At 38.2% G+C, this 19,806-nt stretch overlaps 3 protein-coding genes, 2 long non-coding RNA genes and 1 other non-coding gene across 6 annotated transcripts; 4 read left to right on the top strand and 2 right to left on the bottom strand.

The window, feature by feature from the left end:
* Positions 1–322: 322 nt before the first annotated feature.
* Positions 323–923, top strand: LOC113329155. The gene is made up of 4 exons (XR_003349741.1): positions 323–389; positions 510–626; positions 756–828; positions 908–923. It is a non-coding gene; the product is annotated as an uncharacterized LOC113329155 (long non-coding RNA).
* Positions 924–1,647: 724 nt separating this feature from the next.
* Positions 1,648–2,248, top strand: LOC113329137. Its single transcript, XR_003349730.1, has 4 exons — positions 1,648–1,714; positions 1,835–1,951; positions 2,081–2,153; positions 2,233–2,248. It is a non-coding gene; the product is annotated as an uncharacterized LOC113329137 (long non-coding RNA).
* A 667-nt stretch (positions 2,249–2,915) lies between these two features.
* Positions 2,916–5,711, top strand: LOC113329126 (argininosuccinate lyase, chloroplastic-like). The gene is made up of 3 exons (XM_026576087.1): positions 2,916–5,070; positions 5,200–5,272; positions 5,352–5,711. Exons 1-3 carry the CDS (start codon positions 4,982–4,984, stop codon positions 5,550–5,552), a joined length of 363 nt encoding a protein of 120 aa, XP_026431872.1. The 5' UTR covers positions 2,916–4,981; the 3' UTR covers positions 5,553–5,711.
* Positions 5,712–7,628: 1,917 nt separating this feature from the next.
* On the top strand, positions 7,629–8,828 carry LOC113329185 (extensin-2-like). The gene has a single exon (XM_026576150.1). It carries the CDS (start codon positions 7,629–7,631, stop codon positions 8,826–8,828), a length of 1,200 nt encoding a protein of 399 aa, XP_026431935.1.
* A 1,308-nt stretch (positions 8,829–10,136) lies between these two features.
* Positions 10,137–10,210, bottom strand: TRNAT-AGU. Its single transcript has one exon. It is a non-coding gene; the product is annotated as a tRNA-Thr (tRNA).
* Positions 10,211–10,329: 119 nt separating this feature from the next.
* LOC113329204 (pentatricopeptide repeat-containing protein At2g30100, chloroplastic-like) lies at positions 10,330–13,468 on the bottom strand. Its single transcript, XM_026576168.1, has 2 exons — positions 12,424–13,468; positions 10,330–11,577 (listed from the first exon to the last, which is right to left on the bottom strand). The coding sequence occupies exons 1-2, from the start codon at positions 13,207–13,209 to the stop codon at positions 10,804–10,806; spliced, it is 1,560 nt and encodes a 519-aa protein (XP_026431953.1). The 5' UTR covers positions 13,210–13,468; the 3' UTR covers positions 10,330–10,803.
* Between the last annotated feature and the right edge of the window lie 6,338 nt (positions 13,469–19,806).

Raw genomic sequence — 19,806 nt, 5'->3', positions numbered from 1 at the left:
GGATTTTTCAGTATAAATGAAAAAAACAGTATTTGTGACGCATAAGCTATTTGTGACGAAGAAACATATTTGTTACACAAAAAACTACTGAAAAAAACCTTCGGCATAAGTGACGCTTTTAGCGTCGGTTGGATTATTTGCAACACCCGTTTTTATAACGCACTGCCCGACAACAAAAAAACGTCAGAAAAATATATTTGTGACATAAAATCAAATATTTGTGACGATATTTTGCATTGAAAAAACCATGTTTTGTTGTAGTGTCGAAGCTGCTACTGTTGGCTTACAAAGAATTGCTGGTGCTGATATTGAAATGCTGGTAGACAGATCTACGACTGTGGTGTCGTGATGCTATAGATAAGATCCTTTTATGCATCAAACGTCTACAGGTTTTCATGACTTTCCCTTCATTATGTTTGTCTTTCTTGTAGATTGTCTTATTGTGGCCATATAATGCGATTGTCTCTTCTATTCTTGTTTCTTGAATTTTCTTGTTATTTTCTCTGAAGGTTGCTCTAGTAAACCTGGCTAAAGTAAATGAAGGTCTCATTGTTCCTGGCTATACTCATCTAGAGAGAGCCCAACCTGTGTTACTGCAGCATCTTCTCTTGTCATACGTTGAGCAGGTTTGATTCGGGAACTTGGAAGAAACAGAAAACACCACAAATGTGTCATTTAATTGGTAGTGGCCACCTAAATTACAGTTTCATATGGATATTCTAACAAATGGAACTTGTTCATGGAAAATCTTCCAGAGTTGTAGGAGACCTTGTCACCCTTCTTGTACTTTGCAAGGGACTTCCACAAGCTTACAACCGTGATATACAGGTAATACTTCTGGCATTACGGATGTGTAGTTATATCTGGGATACATCTTGATTAAATAAGCTATTTTCGCTTGGAACAGGAAGACAAGGAGCCTCTGTTCGACAGTGTTAAAACAATAATAGGAATGCTTGAAGTGTCTACAGAGTTTGGGCAAAATATCAACAAAAGCATTGCAAATGAGACCCTTACATGACAGAAAAACTACAAATGAGACCCTTATTACATGACAGAAAAAAATTGAAGCCCATATTATATATGTATCTATAAAAATTACGGGTGGCAAATATAATTATTTATATGACATAATAATACGTAGCATATAATTATTATTCACGATATTATTATGTGTTGAAAATAATACATATTAATGACGGGTGTATCCGCAGCTTATGCGTCAATTTTATAACGCATTAATGCGTTGAAAATAAGGATTGTTTGTGGCATCTTCAATCGTTATAAATACAAATTTTTTGTTACATAAACGAATGTCACATAATGGATTTTTCAGTATAAATGAAAAAAACAGTATTTGTGACGCATAAGCTATTTGTGACGAAGAAACATATTTGTTACACAAAAAACTACTGAAAAAAACCTTCGGCATAAGTGACGCTTTTAGCGTCGGTTGGATTATTTGCAACACCCGTTTTTATAACGCACTGCCCGACAACAAAAAAACGTCAGAAAAATATATTTGTGACATAAAATCAAATATTTGTGACGATATTTTGCATTGAAAAAACCATGTTTTGTTGTAGTGTCGAAGCTGCTACTGTTGGCTTACAAAGAATTGCTGGTGCTGATATTGAAATGCTGGTAGACAGATCTACGACTGTGGTGTCGTGATGCTATAGATAAGATCCTTTTATGCATCAAACGTCTACAGGTTTTCATGACTTTCCCTTCATTATGTTTGTCTTTCTTGTAGATTGTCTTATTGTGGCCATATAATGCGATTGTCTCTTCTATTCTTGTTTCTTGAATTTTCTTGTTATTTTCTCTGAAGGTTGCTCTAGTAAACCTGGCTAAAGTAAATGAAGGTCTCATTGTTCCTGGCTATACTCATCTAGAGAGAGCCCAACCTGTGTTACTGCAGCATCTTCTCTTGTCATACGTTGAGCAGGTTTGATTCGGGAACTTGGAAGAAACAGAAAACACCACAAATGTGTCATTTAATTGGTAGTGGCCACCTAAATTACAGTTTCATATGGATATTCTAACAAATGGAACTTGTTCATGGAAAATCTTCCAGAGTTGTAGGAGACCTTGTCACCCTTCTTGTACTTTGCAAGGGACTTCCACAAGCTTACAACCGTGATATACAGGTAATACTTCTGGCATTACGGATGTGTAGTTATATCTGGGATACATCTTGATTAAATAAGCTATTTTCGCTTGGAACAGGAAGACAAGGAGCCTCTGTTCGACAGTGTTAAAACAATAATAGGAATGCTTGAAGTGTCTACAGAGTTTGCGCAAAATATCACCTTTAACCGCGAAAGAATTCAAAAGGCTTTACCAGCTGGGCATCTTGATGCTACCACAATTGCAGATTATCTAGTAAACTAGGCATGTTGTTCCAAATTCAATGATACAAAGGACTGATTTAAATCAATGATATAATATTAAATCAGTAATACAAAGTACTTTTAGGTCTTTTTAGTTACACCTAACGGTGCTAACTTTCCATCCATCACTTTTGGTCAAAACTTGCCTAGTCTAGCAATAATTAAAAAAAGTGGCCTAGAAATGAAAAGCACCAAAAAAACGGGCCTATTTTTGTGAAAATCCCAGAAGTAGGCCTGGTCTGGACCCTCACTTTCATTTCTAGGCCACTTTTTTTATTTCTTGCAAAACTAGGCAAGTTAAACGGATTCCATCCACTTTAACCATCTCGGTCAATTTATCGCGTTGACTTGTCAATATCTCGTCAAAATATCATATAGGGAGATCTCATACATGTGGTAAGATTACTGAAATATCCTTCACACGTGTGTGTCACTCACGTGTTCGATCTCATTCATTCATTCTTCTTCTTCTTATCTTCTTCTTCTTTGTTTTCTTCTCCTTCCGTTTTCTTTCTTCTGCTCAAATTAGTGAAGAGAGGATTTGGAATTAAATTAGGGTTTCACTGAAAATATTTGTAGGAAGAAAGTGATGGTTTCGATAATTGAAGACTAGGGTTTAATTCGAACTGAAATTGGGTTCTTGGTGCTGGTTTTGAATGATTCTGCTGGTGTTGATTGTTCGAAGTGGAGATGGATTGATGGTGTTTGGCAGTGATGGTTTCGACAATTGAAGACTAGGGTTGAATTCGAACTGAAATTGGGTTCTTGGTGCTGGTTTTGAATGATTCTGCTGGTGTTGATTGTTCGAATTGGAGATGGATTGACAGAATATGAAGTTAGGGTTTGGATTGAGAAGCTGAGCAGTAAATGAAGAACTGGGTACTGTTGATTTGGTGGATACCGTTGGGATTGAATGGAAGAAATTGAAGTTTTGTTGTGTGATTCAATGTCAGGTCAATCGAAGAAGGAGAAGATACTGTTAATGTGGATTAAGAAGAATGTGATGCTGCTATTCATTGCAGTGTGACATGAACTGAAGTGTAGAGATTTGCAGGTGGTGATTTCAGCTGAGGTTAATGGTTTGGTTTCAGCTGCAGTTGAGTGCCAGATGGTTTGTTGGTGGTATATGAATTGCGAGAAAGGTGTCACTGTTGTTGGAAATGAGCTGAGCTGATGGTGATGGATGTTGTGGTGGTCATGTGTTGAGTTGCAATGAAGCTGAGAAGAGAGCATTAGGGTTGTTGTGCTCCAAGGATTGGTGGTGCTGATGTTTCCAAGGGTGAACTCATAGAAGGTTTAGGTGATGCCTGAGGTTGCAGTTGAGCTAGGAGATGCAGGGATTTGAGTTTGGCAGCAAGGGGATAGTGTTGGTTGGCCTGGAGAGGAGCAGAAAAGTAGAATTGGAGCAGTAAGGTATTGTGTTTGGTACACAAGAAGGTGGTTGATATTTTTGGTGCTGTGATTTGCTCAAAAGAAGATGGGTTTGCAGTGCTCTTGAGGTGTTGATGCTTCTGGCAGTCGATTGAGCTGGTGGATTTGAAGATATGGTGGTGGCAGTCCTGGTGGTTACCAAGTTACTCAAGGGAGGTGAATTTGTGACAGTGCGTTAAGATGTCTGGAGTTGCAGTGCAGGTGTATGCTGAGAATAATTAGAACCTGAGAACAAGATGGAAGAAGTGAAGTGCAGGCAGTTGGAGTTGCTGCTACAGAAGGTTGTGTATGAACTGTTGCAAGTGGATGGAGCTAAGTAGATGCATTACAGTGAAGGATGAAGTTGTTATAAAGTATTGGTTGTGGCAGTGATGGTTGAAACTGTTACAAGAGGAGTTGTGATTGCAACCTGGTGGTGCTCAAGTGGATTGATAGTGGCTCGAGGTGAAGCTGAGTGCTTGGTGTGGTGTTGACTGCCCTGGTGGTACAAGAAGAAGCTGTCAGAGCTACGGCTGAAGCTGCGGGTGCATATACAGTTCGAGTTAACTGGCACTGATGAATGGATTTGTGAATGCTTGTACTGCCTGGGAATGTGATGAAATTGCAGTGCAGCTGAGAATTACAAGATCAGCAGGTGGAATAAGAGATGAAGCTACAAAATGGCAGTGATAGCTGCAAGATAGAAGAAATGTTGAGCAGTATGGGTTCAAGAAGCTACTGCAATGAAAAGAAGGGATTAGTGGTGTTGTTGTGAATGAGGTGGCTTGAGCTGATAATGGCAGTTATGGCTTTGAGGCAGTGAGAATGAGCTCGGGTTGGAAAGAATGTGTGCAGTGTTATGAAATGGAGGTGTTGAACAGAAAATGCAGTGGCTGCAAGAATGAAGCTGCTACTGTTGGCTTACAAAGAATTGCTAGTGCTGATATTGAAATGCTGGTAGACAGATCTACGACTGTGGTGTCGTGATGCTATAGATAAGATCCTTTTATGCATCAAACGTCTACATGTTTTCATGACTTTCCCTTCATTATATTTGTCTTTCTTGTAGATTGTCTTATTGTGGCCATATAATGCGATTGTCTCTTCTATTCTTGTTGCTTGAATTTTCTTGTTATTTTCTCTGAAGGTTGCTCTAGTAAACCTGGCTAAAGTAAATGAAGGTCTCATTGTTCCTGGCTATACTCATCTACAGAGATCCCAACCTGTGTTACTGCAGCATCTTCTCTTGTCATACGTTGTGCAGGTTTGATTCGGGAACTTGGAAGAAACAGAAAACACCACAAATGTGTCATTTAACTGCTAGTGGCCACCTAAATTACAGTTTCATAGGGATTTTCTAACAAATGGAACTTGTTCATGGAAAATCTTCCAGAGTTGTAGGAGACCTTGTCACCCTTCTTGTACTTTGCAAGGGACTTCCACAAGCTTACAACCGTGATCTACAGGTAATACTTCTGGCATTACGGATGTGTAGTTATATCTGGGATACATCTTGATTAAATAAGCTATTTTCGCTTGGAACAGGAAGACAAGGAGCCTCTGTTCGACAGTGTTAAAACAATAATAGGAATGCTTGAAGTGTCTACAAAGTTTGCGCAAAATATCACCTTTAACCGCGAAAGAATTCAAAGGGCTTTACCAGCTGGGCATCTTGATGCTACCACAGTTGCAGATTATCTAGTAAACAAGGCATGTTGTTCCAAATTCAGTGATACAAAGGACTGAGTTAAATCAATGATATAACATTAAATCAGTGACACAAAGGACTTTTAGGTCTTTTTAGTTACACCTAACGGTGCTAACTTTCCATCCATCACTTTTGGTCAAAACTTGCCTAGTCTAGCAATAAATAAAAAAAGTGACCTAGAAATGAAAAGCACCTAAAAAACGGGCCTATTTTTGTGAAAAGCCCTTTATATTTTCTGTTTTTATCTTTCCCTTTCACAAAGAGACTACAAACAATAAAAAAAATTCATTTTCAGTTAAAATGGAAGACCGAGTTTCGGTACCTGCCTTTAGATGCCTAAGATCATCCTTATCAGATCAGGTGGATAACTTGTCAATGATTTTGGGTCTGGATACCCATTGTTAGAATCCATCAAAGTGTTTTAGACGAGTACATAAGAATCAGCTAGCGACCTTGCAACCTGCTGGAGGAAAGCTTCTGGACGGGGGCCTAGGGACTTGCATCTGTTCGAATTCTGGAAGTGACCTGCCGTACGCACTTCCTAGGATGAGGCCAAAGGCAGCTTTCAGACTCTGAAAAATGAAGTTCTTGACATTTGATCGACCTCCGCTGACACCTTGTTACTGTTTAACCATTTCCAACCAAACTCTGGATCAAAGACATCTTGTTTGATAAACCACATTTTTTTTTTGGATGGATTCAACCTCTTTTCCCATGAGCACATTTACGTGCTTCCCAATCATGGATTGTTCCTCACCTTGCCTATTCCCTTGCAATGCCATGTCCCCCCAACTATTGTAGGCTAGCTGTCAAGCAAAGGACGAGGAAGATCTTTGACGACGTTTCATTATTCTGCAATCTGCATGCAGGAAGGTCGCCTTTACCAGTTTAAGCTAATAAGTCCTTTGTCATCGTCTGTGTCATCATTGGCTTGATGCTTTGGTCTAAATCTGTGCAGGTGGTCAAATCGGCAACAACATTACACAACTGGAGATTTGTCCACGCCTTCCTGAATCGTTAGATGGATAGCATGAAATAATAACAGCAAGACTACATTAACACCAGAATGCATGTTGACAGATTTTTAGGATAACTGGAAAGAGATGGGTCTGTCTTTATATAGGCCAGACAACCCTAATACATGAAGAAGTGAAATAAACTAACACCCTTATTACACTTTTAACTAGATAAAAACTGTAAGAAAGTAAATCTACATGCTCTAACATTGATGATATCATGATACTATGCAAAATATAAAATGACTGAATTCAAGACCGAGAGACGACGGATCAGTGATGGTGCGAAGGCAAGCCGACTTTTCTTACATTATAAGTGTGGATACGTCTTTTGTAATAGGGTGGTTTGCTGGTCATATATTGTTGAGATTATTAGTCTCATATTGTCAGGACAATCTAACATCCTGCGGCTTATAACTCTAGGGCCTCTCCACTCATCACCGTCTTTACTCCGCGTCACCCGATTTAATTATCCACGTGATTAGTAATCCCATATTGTCCGGGCAATCTAAGATCCTACGGTCTATAACTCAATGGGCCTCTGCACTCGTTATCAATTGGTTTTGACGTGATGCTCGTATTCTAACATATAGAAATTTAAATTTTTTTTGAATAATTTTTTTTTGCATGTACGAATCTCAATCATTGCAAATTGAAATGTACGGGGCTCTGTAAGATTTAAAGACTTTACGATGTTTACTACTCCAACTTTAAATCTTAGCACAGATCTTTTGTTCAGCAAATTGAATGACCCAACCAAAACAGAAAATGCATCTCCCTGTACTATTACTTCCATCTTACCATGTTTGATAAGTCTAGATGATCTATAGTTGAGAAACACCCCTCCACGTACAAGAATGTGTCCATTTTCCATCAATCACCCAATTAAAGATCGTGCCTGACTTGACTTAGGTTAAGACATGGAGTTCGTGGCACAACACTAACCTGCATGTCTGCAAGTGTGCATTATTAAATTGATATGAGAGGAAAATGTAATCAAGTGCTTCACTATATAAATGAGTTTAGCTTTCTCTCTATTCTCATCATAAGCTCTAAAAACAATATTCTTTCTTTTCTTTCTTGCCTCCACTCTTCAATATGGCAAGGCTCTCAGCTTGTCTGGTTTATGCTTTAACCTTATTTGTTCTCATCAATGTTGCACTGGCTGATTACGAGCCATACACACCCAAGTACAAAGAAACTCCATACAAGAAACCAGTTGTGGAGGTTACTGCCGGGGTATATATTCCTGAGCATGAATACAAGCCTAAACATGAGTACAAATATGCTTCTCCACCACCACCAGCTTACGTTGCTCCTAAATACGCATACTCGTCACCACCACCACCGGTTTATGTCGCTCCAAAATACCCATCACCCAAGTATACTCCCAAATATGTCTATGCGTCACCACCACCACCAGTCTACGTAACTCCCGAATACCCAACACCAACCTACACTCCCAAATATGTCTATGCGTCACCACCACCACCAGCGTACGTCCCACCCAAGTACCCAACACCAACATATACTCCTAAGTATACCTACTCATCACCACCACCACCAGCCTACGTCGCACCCAAATACCCAGCAACAACATATACTCCTAAGTATACCTACTCATCACCACCACCACCAGCCTACGTCGCACCCAAATACCCAACACCAGCATATATTCCTAAATATGTCTACTCATCACCACCACCTCCCGCTTACGTCGCTTCCACCTACCCATCACCACCACCACCTGCTTACGTCGCTCCCGTAGTCTACCCATCTCCATCCCCACCACCACCAGCTTATGTCGCTCCCGTAGTCTACCCTTCCCCATCCCCACCACCACCAGCCTACGTCGCTCCCGTAGTCTACCCATCCCCATCCCCTCCACCACCAGCTTACATCGCTCCCGTAGTCTACCCATCCCCATCCCCACCACCACCGGCTTACGTCGCTCCCATAGTTTACTCATCTCCACCACCAACCTATTCCTACAAGTCTCCACCACCACCAGCTTACATTGCCCCCAAACATGAATACAAGCCTAAATATGAATACAAGCCTAAACATGCATACAAATATGCTTCTCCACCACCACCAGCATACGTTGCCCCCAAATATGTCTACCCATCACCTCCTCCACCAGTTTACGTCGCTCCCAAATACCCATCACCAAAGTATACCCCTAAATATGTATACTCATCACCACCACCACCAGCTTACGTTGCTCCCAAATACCCATCACCAAAGTATACCCCTAAAACTGTCTATCCATCTCCACCAACACCAGCTTATTACTAAAAATCTTCGCCTCACAATGATTCCTCCACTCGCCCCACTAACAACACCATGTTCCTGAAAACGTTCATTTTGACCATCCCCGGCATTTTCTACATTCACCACCGAGTTGTTATCTTAATTTATCGTGGGCTTTATTTCTGCCCCAGAAAAGGTTTACAGGTTGCAGAAAGTAAGAGCATTTTCCCCTTACATTTGTTTTTATTTTATTTTGTTTTGTTTTTGTGATATCTTGTAATACCAATCCAACATTTGTCGTTGTACCTTATTGGGGGGGTGTTCAGAAAGAGTAATAACAAATTTGTTTCCGATCTTGAATTATGAATTCCCACATATCTTTATGTTTTCTGTTTCTCTGATAACAAAGATGCGCATATCCCATTTTAGCATCAAAAGAGCGCACTACAATGCAAGAGGTGGTGTTACTATGTCAGGATACATGTCTTTGGCCAGCTATGAGTTAGTGCCAAAGTTGTGCACACAAAGCATCTGAAGTTAGTCTTTGGCCAATATGAGTTGATGCATAAATCATTATCTAAGAATAAAACCTCCACGAAACTTCAATCTAAGAAAATTAAAAATAATAAACCTCCACGAAATCATCTGAATCTGGAAAAACAAAGCCATTTGCAACTTGCTAACCTGACAAGATGAGTTTGAACTGCTGTTTAACAAAATCGCACGCACCCACTAATGCTGAAGAATCTGTGCTGAAAGGGTTTGAACCAGATCACTTGTCCTACTTCTCCGTAATGAATCCGTAACTCTTTTGGATTTATTTATATGCCTCTGCTGCTTCCTCACACATCTATTATAAATCGCAAGTTGGACAAGTTGAATGTAAACCTAATACTAATTGGTTTACAAGTCTAAGCAGATCTCTGAATACTGGTTTGGTGTTTTGAACCTCCAAATGGATGTATGCAACTTTCTAAATACACAATTAAAACATTTAATCTTTGTGATGGCTTCTGTAGGAAAAGATAATGCAGTTCCAGGATGGAATAAGTCTGATAGCTGAAGCTTACACATGCGTCATAATGTTTCTCTAATTATTTCATCAAGTGGTCACCTGCAAAGGCACTCATAGGCTCCCTCTTGGCGCATTGCAGTTGGCATGAATTTCTTTTAACATGAGATATAAATGGGATATAAATGCAAACAATTCCCAAAAAGCACATTATCATACTTGAATAGGAACCTGCTATTTGTATTGCATTTGACCCAGTCTGTTAATCAGGGTTCAGCAAATGAGAGGACTAGATAAACACAACCATGGGTTGGGAACTTGGGATGACATGCAAAAATGAATGCTTTCATTGAGAGTTGAACTCAAGACCTCCCGCTTACTAAACGGGTGCTCTAACCAACTGAGCTATGAAAGCAGGTGTTGTTCTAATCAAGATTTTATGGTTCATACCAGTTTCTTACGCCACACGTTCATGGTTTCTAAAGTATACTAGAAAAACTTTGAAGGTTTAAACCATGAAGAACTTCAAACAACTGAAAGGAACATATATTTCTATAACATATACATTGTTGTTATCAGAACATTAACTACACATCATATACAGTTCTGATGTTTCTTATTAGTGCTTACATTTATTATTCATACGGATACAAGAACAAAAACGAAAGACGTATTATTACCAGAGATCAAATCCATTCATACAACATTGAGCTCGAGGAGAAGAGGACGACCAAGAAGAGCAACTTCTACTGTCGACAAACTGAACACAAAAATACTTCTCAGAGATGCTAATACTTCCTTTATTTCTACTCGAACTGGAACACCCATTTCCAATCTACTGCTCGTGGATCGTGGTAGTAGAAGCTCAACATCCATGACTGGCCGGTCGACTATACAAACGTTGAAAAACTGCAAAATTGCTTATTCAAAGGTCCTAGATACTAAAATGTCACAGAAAACAGTATGGAGCTTCCTGGGTTCCTTGGCTTTGGAATCCATTTGTGCTCTTTAGAGCATTTTTATAATCCAGAGATTGTACCTGTCTATATGCATATATACAAGGGCAGGTCCAGTCAGGTTTTCTTCAAAGAGGCGCTTCAAGAGCTTAAGATAGGACTCGTAATTTCCAGTTTGCTGTATCTTTTTCCGTAGTCCCTGCAACACAGCTGCCCTGTCCAAATACTCGGGACACAAACCCATGTCTAGCATCTTCACTAGGGTTTCATAAGCATCTTCGAAATGCCCCCCTTTTATGTATCCCCTCAACAACCAGGATAGTGTTTTCTTCTTACTTACAGAGCTAGCAAACTCCGTCCCACTAAGTAACCGTGTTACAGCATTAGCTTCCTTTTGGGAGGCACATATGGCCAGGACTACATCGTAAAGCTCTCTGCCAGGTTGTTTACCCACGAGCTTCATTTCCCACAATTGTCGTTCAGCCTCTATTCCTTGACCAGCACATACGTACATAGCCAGCAATCTCTCATGTACTAATTCAGACTGCGCAGTGCTTCCTTCTTGAGTTACCCAGTTGGATAGTTTGACCCCGACCTCAACAAGATCTGATTGATACTTTTCAATAAGCCTGACATTCTCAACATCAAGCTCCGCAACCAAATTGGCTTTCGTGTAACCTTTTAACTTGCGCAGTGCTTTAGAGAACTCGTTCAACTCCTTAACAACAGCTGACATGGCAATAAGGTAACTATAGGGCTCTGGTTTTAGTCCACAATCCCTAAAGTCAATTACCAATTTAACAGCACCAGAGTAATCTTCATCAATCTGAAAGAGTCAAAGCAAACAATTGACAATCATTCTTCACATCAGAACTCAAGACAGACATAGAGAGTGGTTGAAATGAAATCAGCAGCAAAAGAGTACATGTCAAAATTCAATACATTAGCAGACAAAGCATTGGTGAAAATCGCTATTTGAGGTGAAATCATGGATACCCCGACTTACAATTGGTGGACACTCAAAAAAACCTCGCATCAGCAAATATCCAGGTAATGTAGCATAAAGGTAATACTCTTAATCGGCCATAACACTGAACACTATAAAAACACTCGGTGCAGGTGAAATCACCCATTGGTAGAGAACAACTAAAGGAAACCACTCCATGGCGTCAAATTCATTGGTTGACATCACTGAGCATTTAAAGAAACGACTCCAACCCACCAGTACATTTCAGTAGGAAAAATTTCAAGAAAACACACGCATAACTTAAACATTGAAGTATGATTAACTGCAAGATATTGTTAACAATGCAACTGAGCCCCAGAACGACTCAATAGTGCAGCAATGCTCCCATCAGGATCTCACAATCCAAGAAAAGATAACTATACAATTTTAGTAATAACCAACTTAACCGAACCACAAGCACCATGCAAACAACCAGCCAATCACCGAACAAGTCATCAAACCTCTATTTCTCAAAGTCAATCATTCATTGTAAAACAACTCTAGAACACAAAAGACTTCATAAACAAAACATTAATCAAACAAAGTGATATGAATGTTAATCAAACGAATGCCCCTATCAATCAAGTATTAAATCAATGTTTTCGGACTAGCCAGCAAACAAAGCATTTAAGGAACAACAAGATAGGGTGAACAAAAAGCACTTACCATCATCTTCCAAGCAAGATAACCAATAGGACCACCTTTCCCAGTCTCATTATCCTCAACAGTATACTCAATCCCTCTCTTCAACACTTCCTTAACAAACATCACACCCATCTCCCTCTTCTCAACCTCCCAATACAATGAAATAACTTTCTCAATCATACTGAAACACGGTTGTTTCAGACCAGCACAATCCATCTCCATTAACAAATCAACAACATCAGACACAACATGATTATCATCTATAATCAATTTCTTAACCCAACCACACATAATTGAAACCATTAATTCCATTGTTTCTTTATCAACTCTATTCTCTTTTTGCAACCATTCAAATACTTCTAATGCACACCATGAATCTCTCCCTTCTTGTGAGAAATAAACTAAAACCAGTTTCAGTTCTCTGGATGTGAGTCTTGTATTCATTTCTTGAAGAACATCTGATGGTTCTCTAACCATTCTTTCCATTTCTTCAATTGCTTCAAAGAACCCTTCACTCATCTCATCTTTTTCATCATCTTCATCAGTAGTTACTAAACCCCCTCTATCTAATTCTAGATACCCAGATAATCGAAACCCCCAAATTTTACTCCTTTTTGAAGAAACAAGACATGGAGACTGATTCTTCTTATTCAAGGTTGACTTCACTGATTTTTCTGCTGTTTCACTACTAAAATTAAAACGGGGTGAAACAAATTGATTGTGTGGAAATGAATAAGATGATGAAGTTAGAGGGAAACTGAATTTGAGTTTTGAAGAAGAAGCTAATCCTAGAGTTGTTGCAGCCATGTTTGTTCTTGAAGGGCTTTACAGGTGGAGTTTGAAAACCATAGCAGCTGCAGATTGAATTGAATCAAATGAAGAGTTTATGTGTTTTTCACAGAAAAGGGTATCTGAAGAAACCTTAATTTTGAGATTTTGGGGTTTCTCTGTGTGTGTTTGTAATGATTATTTCTTAAGGTTGAAGAACGAGAAGGAATATGTGTTGGGTGAGGATGAAGAAAAGTGACACGTCGGGTTATCAAGGCACACCAAGAATCCACTTGCATTATACTTTGGCTTTATTTGCGCTTGGATACCATAAGCACCCACCCACCGTTTTGCTTTAAAAAAAATGTGAACATTTTAGCTTCTTAGAAGTCGTCCCCAAACTAATTTTACTTTTTAGACGTGGAGCTGAACTAGTCATCCAATGGGCTAAGGAAATGGAGAGATCAAATGTGGACTTCTAGGAAGAAGATAACACAAACTTCAGAGGAAATCCAAGATATCTATCGAAATGAAGTACAACAAAGATTCTGCCAGGTCTACTATTAAATTGAGGATGGAAATTTTGAAACAATCTCTTTTATTTTGGGAAAGTTGATCAGAATTAACATACAACAAAATTCAACGGCGATTAAATTTCATATATTAGCTTTTTATTCTACTGTTTTAGAGAATTTTATTTGAAAACTTTACGTATTTTTTTAATCAAATTAGATTCACTCTGAAATGTTATATAACTTTACTATCATCATACCCTTGAAAGGTGGGGATGACAGACATTCAGGTGGTTTTATAACTGCCAAGTAACTGCCAATTTCCTGAAGGTAATTATCTCGTTTTCTTATAAAAAGAATCACTTGATTTCTAGAAATTAAAAAATAACTTTTGAATATGCATTCACACATGTTCTTAGTCAAAGGTATGTGATCACAAACTCGATTTCAATTGTTTCAAAAAAGAAAAAGAAAAAACAACTCAGTTTCAACCTAATTCTAAACCACGAGAGTGAGCAAAAACAATTATTATACAGCATGCTTCAGAAAAAAAAAAAAAAAAAAAAAACTATTATATAGCTTGGCAGGTTGAAACGGATGAGAGGGAAAAGTAATATAGGAAGGACCAAAGAAAAAAAAAACGGGTAAAAGAAATATAAATAAATATTAACATGGTAAAAGATGTGGATATGGTCTGAAATTAGGAAAATACGGTATGTGGGAAGTTAGAAGTATTCATGATTTTAGTTTTTAATGGTAACCCTTGTAAAGAATTAAAACTATCAAGAGGAATTAGACAAGGGGATACTCTATCCTCTTATCTCTTTATCCTATGTATGGAAATTTTTTCTCGCTTGTTGTGTCATCTGGAAACAGTTAAAAAAATTGAAGGAATCAAATTTACTCATAAATCAACACCCATATCGCACTTGTTTTTTCCCGATGACCTGCTTCTGTTTACTAAGGCCGATTTAGAAAGTTGCAAAAATCTTCTTGATGCTATTAATATGTTCAGCAGAGCGTCGGGTCAAGTCATTAATTTCTCAAAATTTGGTCTATTTTTCAGTAAGAAGGTACATAATAAACATCAAGGTATGATCTCTAGACTTATGAAAATTTAAAAAATAAACATCAAAGATACACACTTGGGGGTTCCCCTATTTACAGATAATTCTAAGTTAAAATCTTTTGATAACGTTATTGAAAAAAATGGAACAACGAATCAAAAACTGTCTTGGAAAGATCTTATCTCAACCTAGTAAAATGGTGCTAAACAGATCAATTTTTTCTAGCATGCCCATTTTCAGCATGGGCTGTTTTGTGTTGCCGAAAAAGATTACTAAGAGAATCAATGATATCTAGAGAGATTTTTGTTGGGGAAAACACACTAACTCCAAGGGGATACACATTGAATCTTTCGATTTTCTATGTAAACCTGTGGACCAGGGAGGTTTGGGGGTTCAAAGAGGCAAATAAGGTTAATCAAGCCATGATTAGAATAATTGCTTGGAGGCTTGTAAGTCATCCTAATGACTTATGGCACAAATTTTAAAAGGGAAATATTTTTTTTTTTAAAATGAGAGCACTTCATTCTAAGAAGAAATCACAAGCTTCTTGGATATGGAAATGCATCTTAAAAAGAATTGAGCATATCAAATTATACAGTATATGGGAAGTAGGTGATGGTAAATCCATAAATATCTGGGATGAGAAATGGATACCAACTAGGAAAGAGACTTTGGCCGAGTCTATTGACGAAGGAAATACAAACGTAACACTTGTGTTTGAGCTCATAGACTCAAACACAAAAAATTGGAATTTGGAACTGCTACAATCTTTGTTTGACAACACAATAGTACAAGAAATCAACAACATAATACTATATACAAATGTTGATGGACAGTTGAAAAAATATAAACTAAGATGGACGTTAACTAGGAATGGATTATTTTCTGTAAAATCTCTATATGCCAGATTACTAAATCCGTCTAATACGATTTCTGACAAAACTAAGAAGTTTTGGAAAGGATTATGAAGCATGGATACTTCTCAAAGAATTAAACTGTTCATCTGAAAAAGTTTGCAAGATGCACTGCCTAATAGACAGAAGCTAAGATATGTGGAAAACAAATGTGTGTTTTGTAATGATGTTGTGGAATCTACATATCACTTATTCTTTGACCGTGACTATGCAAAGGATATGTGGGATCTGCCACCAATGGCCTCACAGGGAGTACCTCAAAACTCAAACTCTGTCAATAATTTTTTCTTGCATAAGTACCATGCATGGATATCAGGAGATTTGAATTCTATATCAATGACATTTGCAGCAACAAAGTGTTGGTTTATCTGAAAGAAAGGTGTCTTACGATTTTTGAAGATAAATATAGAATACCTGAAAAACTTTCACTAGATATCATTAGACACTATGCTTACTGGCACCTAATTAATTTGAATAGTTTGAGTGAAAAAAATGTAAAATCATAAAACTAACACCACATTGGAACTTCCCATTCATTAACACTTTCAAATTGAATTGTGATGCTTCTTGTTTATCTGAGAATACTAATACAGGGTTTGGTTTTATCCGTCATAGATGGACGGGAACTTTCAAAGGAGCAGCTTCAGGCATCTTCAGGACTTCCACAACTGAAGAAGCAGAAGCCCTAACTGTACTGCAGGCAACTAAATGGGCCATATCAAAGAATTTAATAAATCTAATCATTGAATAGGATAATGAGGCAGTAATGAGGCACTTACAAGGAAAATATTCAACCATCCAATGGCAAAGTCTATCCATTCTTGAAGAAGTTAAGAAGATAGCAGACAACCTAGTTTTTTTTGGGGTTTCCACTATGTAGATAAAAAGGCTAACAGAGTAGCTGATCTACTAGCAAAGAAGGGAAGGAAAAACAACATCACAACCTCCTGGATAGACCAAGCACCTAGCTTTTTAATTCCAACAATAACTTATGACGCTGTCATAGCTTATGAAGTATGTAATTTAAACAGTTTTCCTGTAACAGTTTTAGAGGGGGATAATCTAATATATTTGGTCATCGAAAATACTTCTCATTCTAAGTTGGTAACAGGTGAGATTGAATCAACATGATTATCAGCCTCTGTTCTCTGTCAATATATTTCTACTTTCAAAAAATATTTGTAATAACAAAAATTTAATATTTAAATCGCTTAAAGTATTAGGAAAATATCGTATGCGAAAAAAGTAGAGAAATAATGGTTTTGAATCATCCGACATGTTACATGGTGTGTCAAAAATCTGTGTGACTGACTCACCAGGATGGGTGTCTAGATGTATCCATGACACCAGGATGTGTACGTGTCCCTACAATACTCTAACCTCTCATGCAATTCCTCCTATAAAAGGGGATGCTCGTTTGTTAATTTGGCGTAAGAATAGAACTTGTGAAAGAAATATCAGCGCCTTTCTCTAGCATTATTAATTAGAACTATGACTGTTCGTATACCGGTACTGTAGAACACAACTACAGATGTGTAGTACCTTCTAGTATATAGCCTTTCCCCACTTTATTAATTGACATAGCTATATATAGTTTGTATAAAGTTCTTAGTAAATTCTAAGGTTGGTTGTCCCAACATAATAACAGAATACCACAAGTACCACGTAGTGGATTTATAAAACGTTATCAGTATGAAATAGCTCGGGTGTGTACGTGGTGTTCCAGCGTCTAATCAAGCCAAGGAGTGGCCGTCGGTTTCGATCATTCTAAGGCTCCGTTTCGACAGGTTTGACAATTTTGTTATATTTTTCTAAAATGTCGTCAAATTTAGTTATCCTTGATTTTATGCCACTTGAGAAATCGGGTGAAAACTATCTCTCATGTGCGCTCGATGCGGAACTGCATTTGGAAGCGAATAAACTTGATCATATGATTATTACATCAGACGAACGCTCCAGAGTTGTAGCTTACTTGTGCCGTCACCTCTCCCCAACCCTAAAACATGAAGTAGCACACTGTAGAGAACCTCAAAGGTTATGGAGTACAATAAAAGGGAAATATGACCACTTTAAGGTAGTCACCCTACCAAAAATTCGTGACCAATGGATTTATCTGAGGTTTCAGGATTTTAAATCCGTATCGGCTTACAATTCTGAATTGCATAAAATCGTTGCTCAATTTGAGACGCGCATTGAGCCGTTATCAGAAGAATCAAAGCTAGAGAAGACGCTGAGTACTTTTCATGATTCACATATTGTACTCCAGCATTTATATCGTGAACGCCGTTTTACACGGTATTATGATCTTATATGATGTCTTCTCGTGGCTGAGCAGAATAACGAATTGTTACTTAAAACTCATGAGTCCCGTCCTTGTGGTTCTGTTCCGGTGCCCGAAGTAAATAGGGAATCGTATTCTGGACATGGACATGATTGTGGTAAGAAGGGTTATCGTGGAAAGAAGCGTAAACGCGGAGGCTATAGGCATAGAAATGCCCACAACCATCCATACAAAAAAAAGACGGAAGTGAAGCAAGATAAGGGGAAGGGATCGACTTCCAATTCTCAAAAGAAATCTTAGAATCCCTCCAAGAAAAAGGACGAGGGTTGCTATCGCTGTTGTTCTACAGACCATTGGTATAGATCCTGCCGCACTGATCTCTGTGAGCCTCCCAGGAAAAAAAAGCAAATGTTCATATGAATCGGGAAGAATGCAATATTTCCACTGAATCTCCAAAGTTAGAGGTTTCCGAATACCTATTAATTTTGAGAGAACTGAATACCAGACTGGGTTTGATCAGTTTGCTGATGGTTTGTTTAGCGTAAATTAAAGTTGTAATATCCTGTTTTAGTGTTTTTCCTGTATTTTGTACTTACCTATTTTTGTATTTTTGGGTTTGTATGTATGTAATATGTATGAGTGTATGTAATGTACGTGTGTTGCCAAAATTATCTTGTGCAACTATCTTATACCTTCTTTATGTATATGGAAGGATATGGACCCTGAAAGCAACCCCGATGGTGAATTTTTTCTTGTTGATAGTAAAACGACAAATTCAATATTCCTAAGTATTAAGTACTTTGTAACCTTGAAAAGGTTCAAGGATAATATCACTACCATCAGTGGTTCAACAAACCTTGTAGGAGGTGTTGGTAAAGCTTGTGTCTCATTACCATGTGGTACCATATTCACTATCAATAATGTGTTATATTTCTCAGGATCCCACATGAATCTGTTGAGTTTTAAAGATATACGCAGTAATGGATGCATATTAAAACGGTTGATGAGAACAATAAGGAGTACTTGTATATTACATCGCCTGACGGAAGGCATATTGTTGAGAGGCTTCTAACTATCTCTTCTGGGTTATACCATACAAAGATTCGAAGAGTTGAATCTTATTCGAACGTTTTATGACCCTAATACGTTTGTGTTATGGCACAATCGACTTGGACACCCAGGTTATACTATGATGAGTAGAATTTTTCAGACATGTCAAGGACATCCTTTGCAGAAACTTCTGCTTAACAAAGAACTTGGTTGTACTGCTTGTTCTTTGGGGAAACTGATTACGAAACCTTCCTCGACAAAAGTAGTTCTGGAATCACCTGATTTCTTGCAAAGGAACAAGGTGATATATGTGGTACTATACATCCATATAGTGGCCCCTTTCAATACTTTATGGTTCTGATCGATGCCTCTGCTAGATGGTCACATGTTTGTTTACTTTCGACGCGTAATTTAGCATTTGCTCGGCTCCTTTCCCAAATTATTAAATTACGTGCTCATTTTCCTAATTATTTTATTAAATCTATCCGGCTTGATGGTGCAGTGAAGTTTTCTTCAAAGGAATTTGATGCATACTGTATGTCATTAGGCATTGAAGTTGAGCATCTTGTTGCTCATGTGCACACACAAAATGGTTTAGCAGAATCATTCATTAAACACCTGCAACTCATTGCCAGACCTATGCTTATGAAAACTCAGCTCCCTGTTTCTGCTTGGGGACACACTATTATGCACGCTGCTGCACTAGTGCCCTATCGACCTTGTGCAAATAATCAGTATTCCCCCTTACAACATGTACTAGGTCATCCACCTGATATATCCCATTTGCGTGTTTTTGGTTGTGTTGTTTATGT

This window comes from Papaver somniferum, unplaced genomic scaffold (assembly GCF_003573695.1).
Source record: "Papaver somniferum cultivar HN1 unplaced genomic scaffold, ASM357369v1 unplaced-scaffold_115, whole genome shotgun sequence".
NCBI classification, from domain to species: domain Eukaryota; kingdom Viridiplantae; phylum Streptophyta; class Magnoliopsida; order Ranunculales; family Papaveraceae; genus Papaver; species Papaver somniferum.
This window is presented reverse-complemented; position numbering and strand designations above follow the sequence as displayed.

Excerpts from the sequence above, each read along its gene's own strand:
- LOC113329126 (XM_026576087.1), top strand. The coding sequence starts at position 4,982 with ATGAAGGTCTCATTGTTCCTGGCTATACTCATCTACAGAGATCCCAAC. Across the intron at positions 5,071-5,199 it reads TCTTGTCATACGTTGTGCAG|AGTTGTAGGAGACCTTGTCA; the intron begins GTTTGATTCGGG and ends AAAATCTTCCAG. Across the intron at positions 5,273-5,351 it reads CTTACAACCGTGATCTACAG|GAAGACAAGGAGCCTCTGTT; the intron begins GTAATACTTCTG and ends CGCTTGGAACAG.
- LOC113329185 (XM_026576150.1), top strand. The coding sequence starts at position 7,629 with ATGGCAAGGCTCTCAGCTTGTCTGGTTTATGCTTTAACCTTATTTGTT.
- LOC113329204 (XM_026576168.1), bottom strand. The coding sequence starts at position 13,209 with ATGGCTGCAACAACTCTAGGATTAGCTTCTTCTTCAAAACTCAAATTC. Across the intron at positions 11,578-12,423 it reads ATCTTGCTTGGAAGATGATG|ATTGATGAAGATTACTCTGG; the intron begins GTAAGTGCTTTT and ends TGACTCTTTCAG.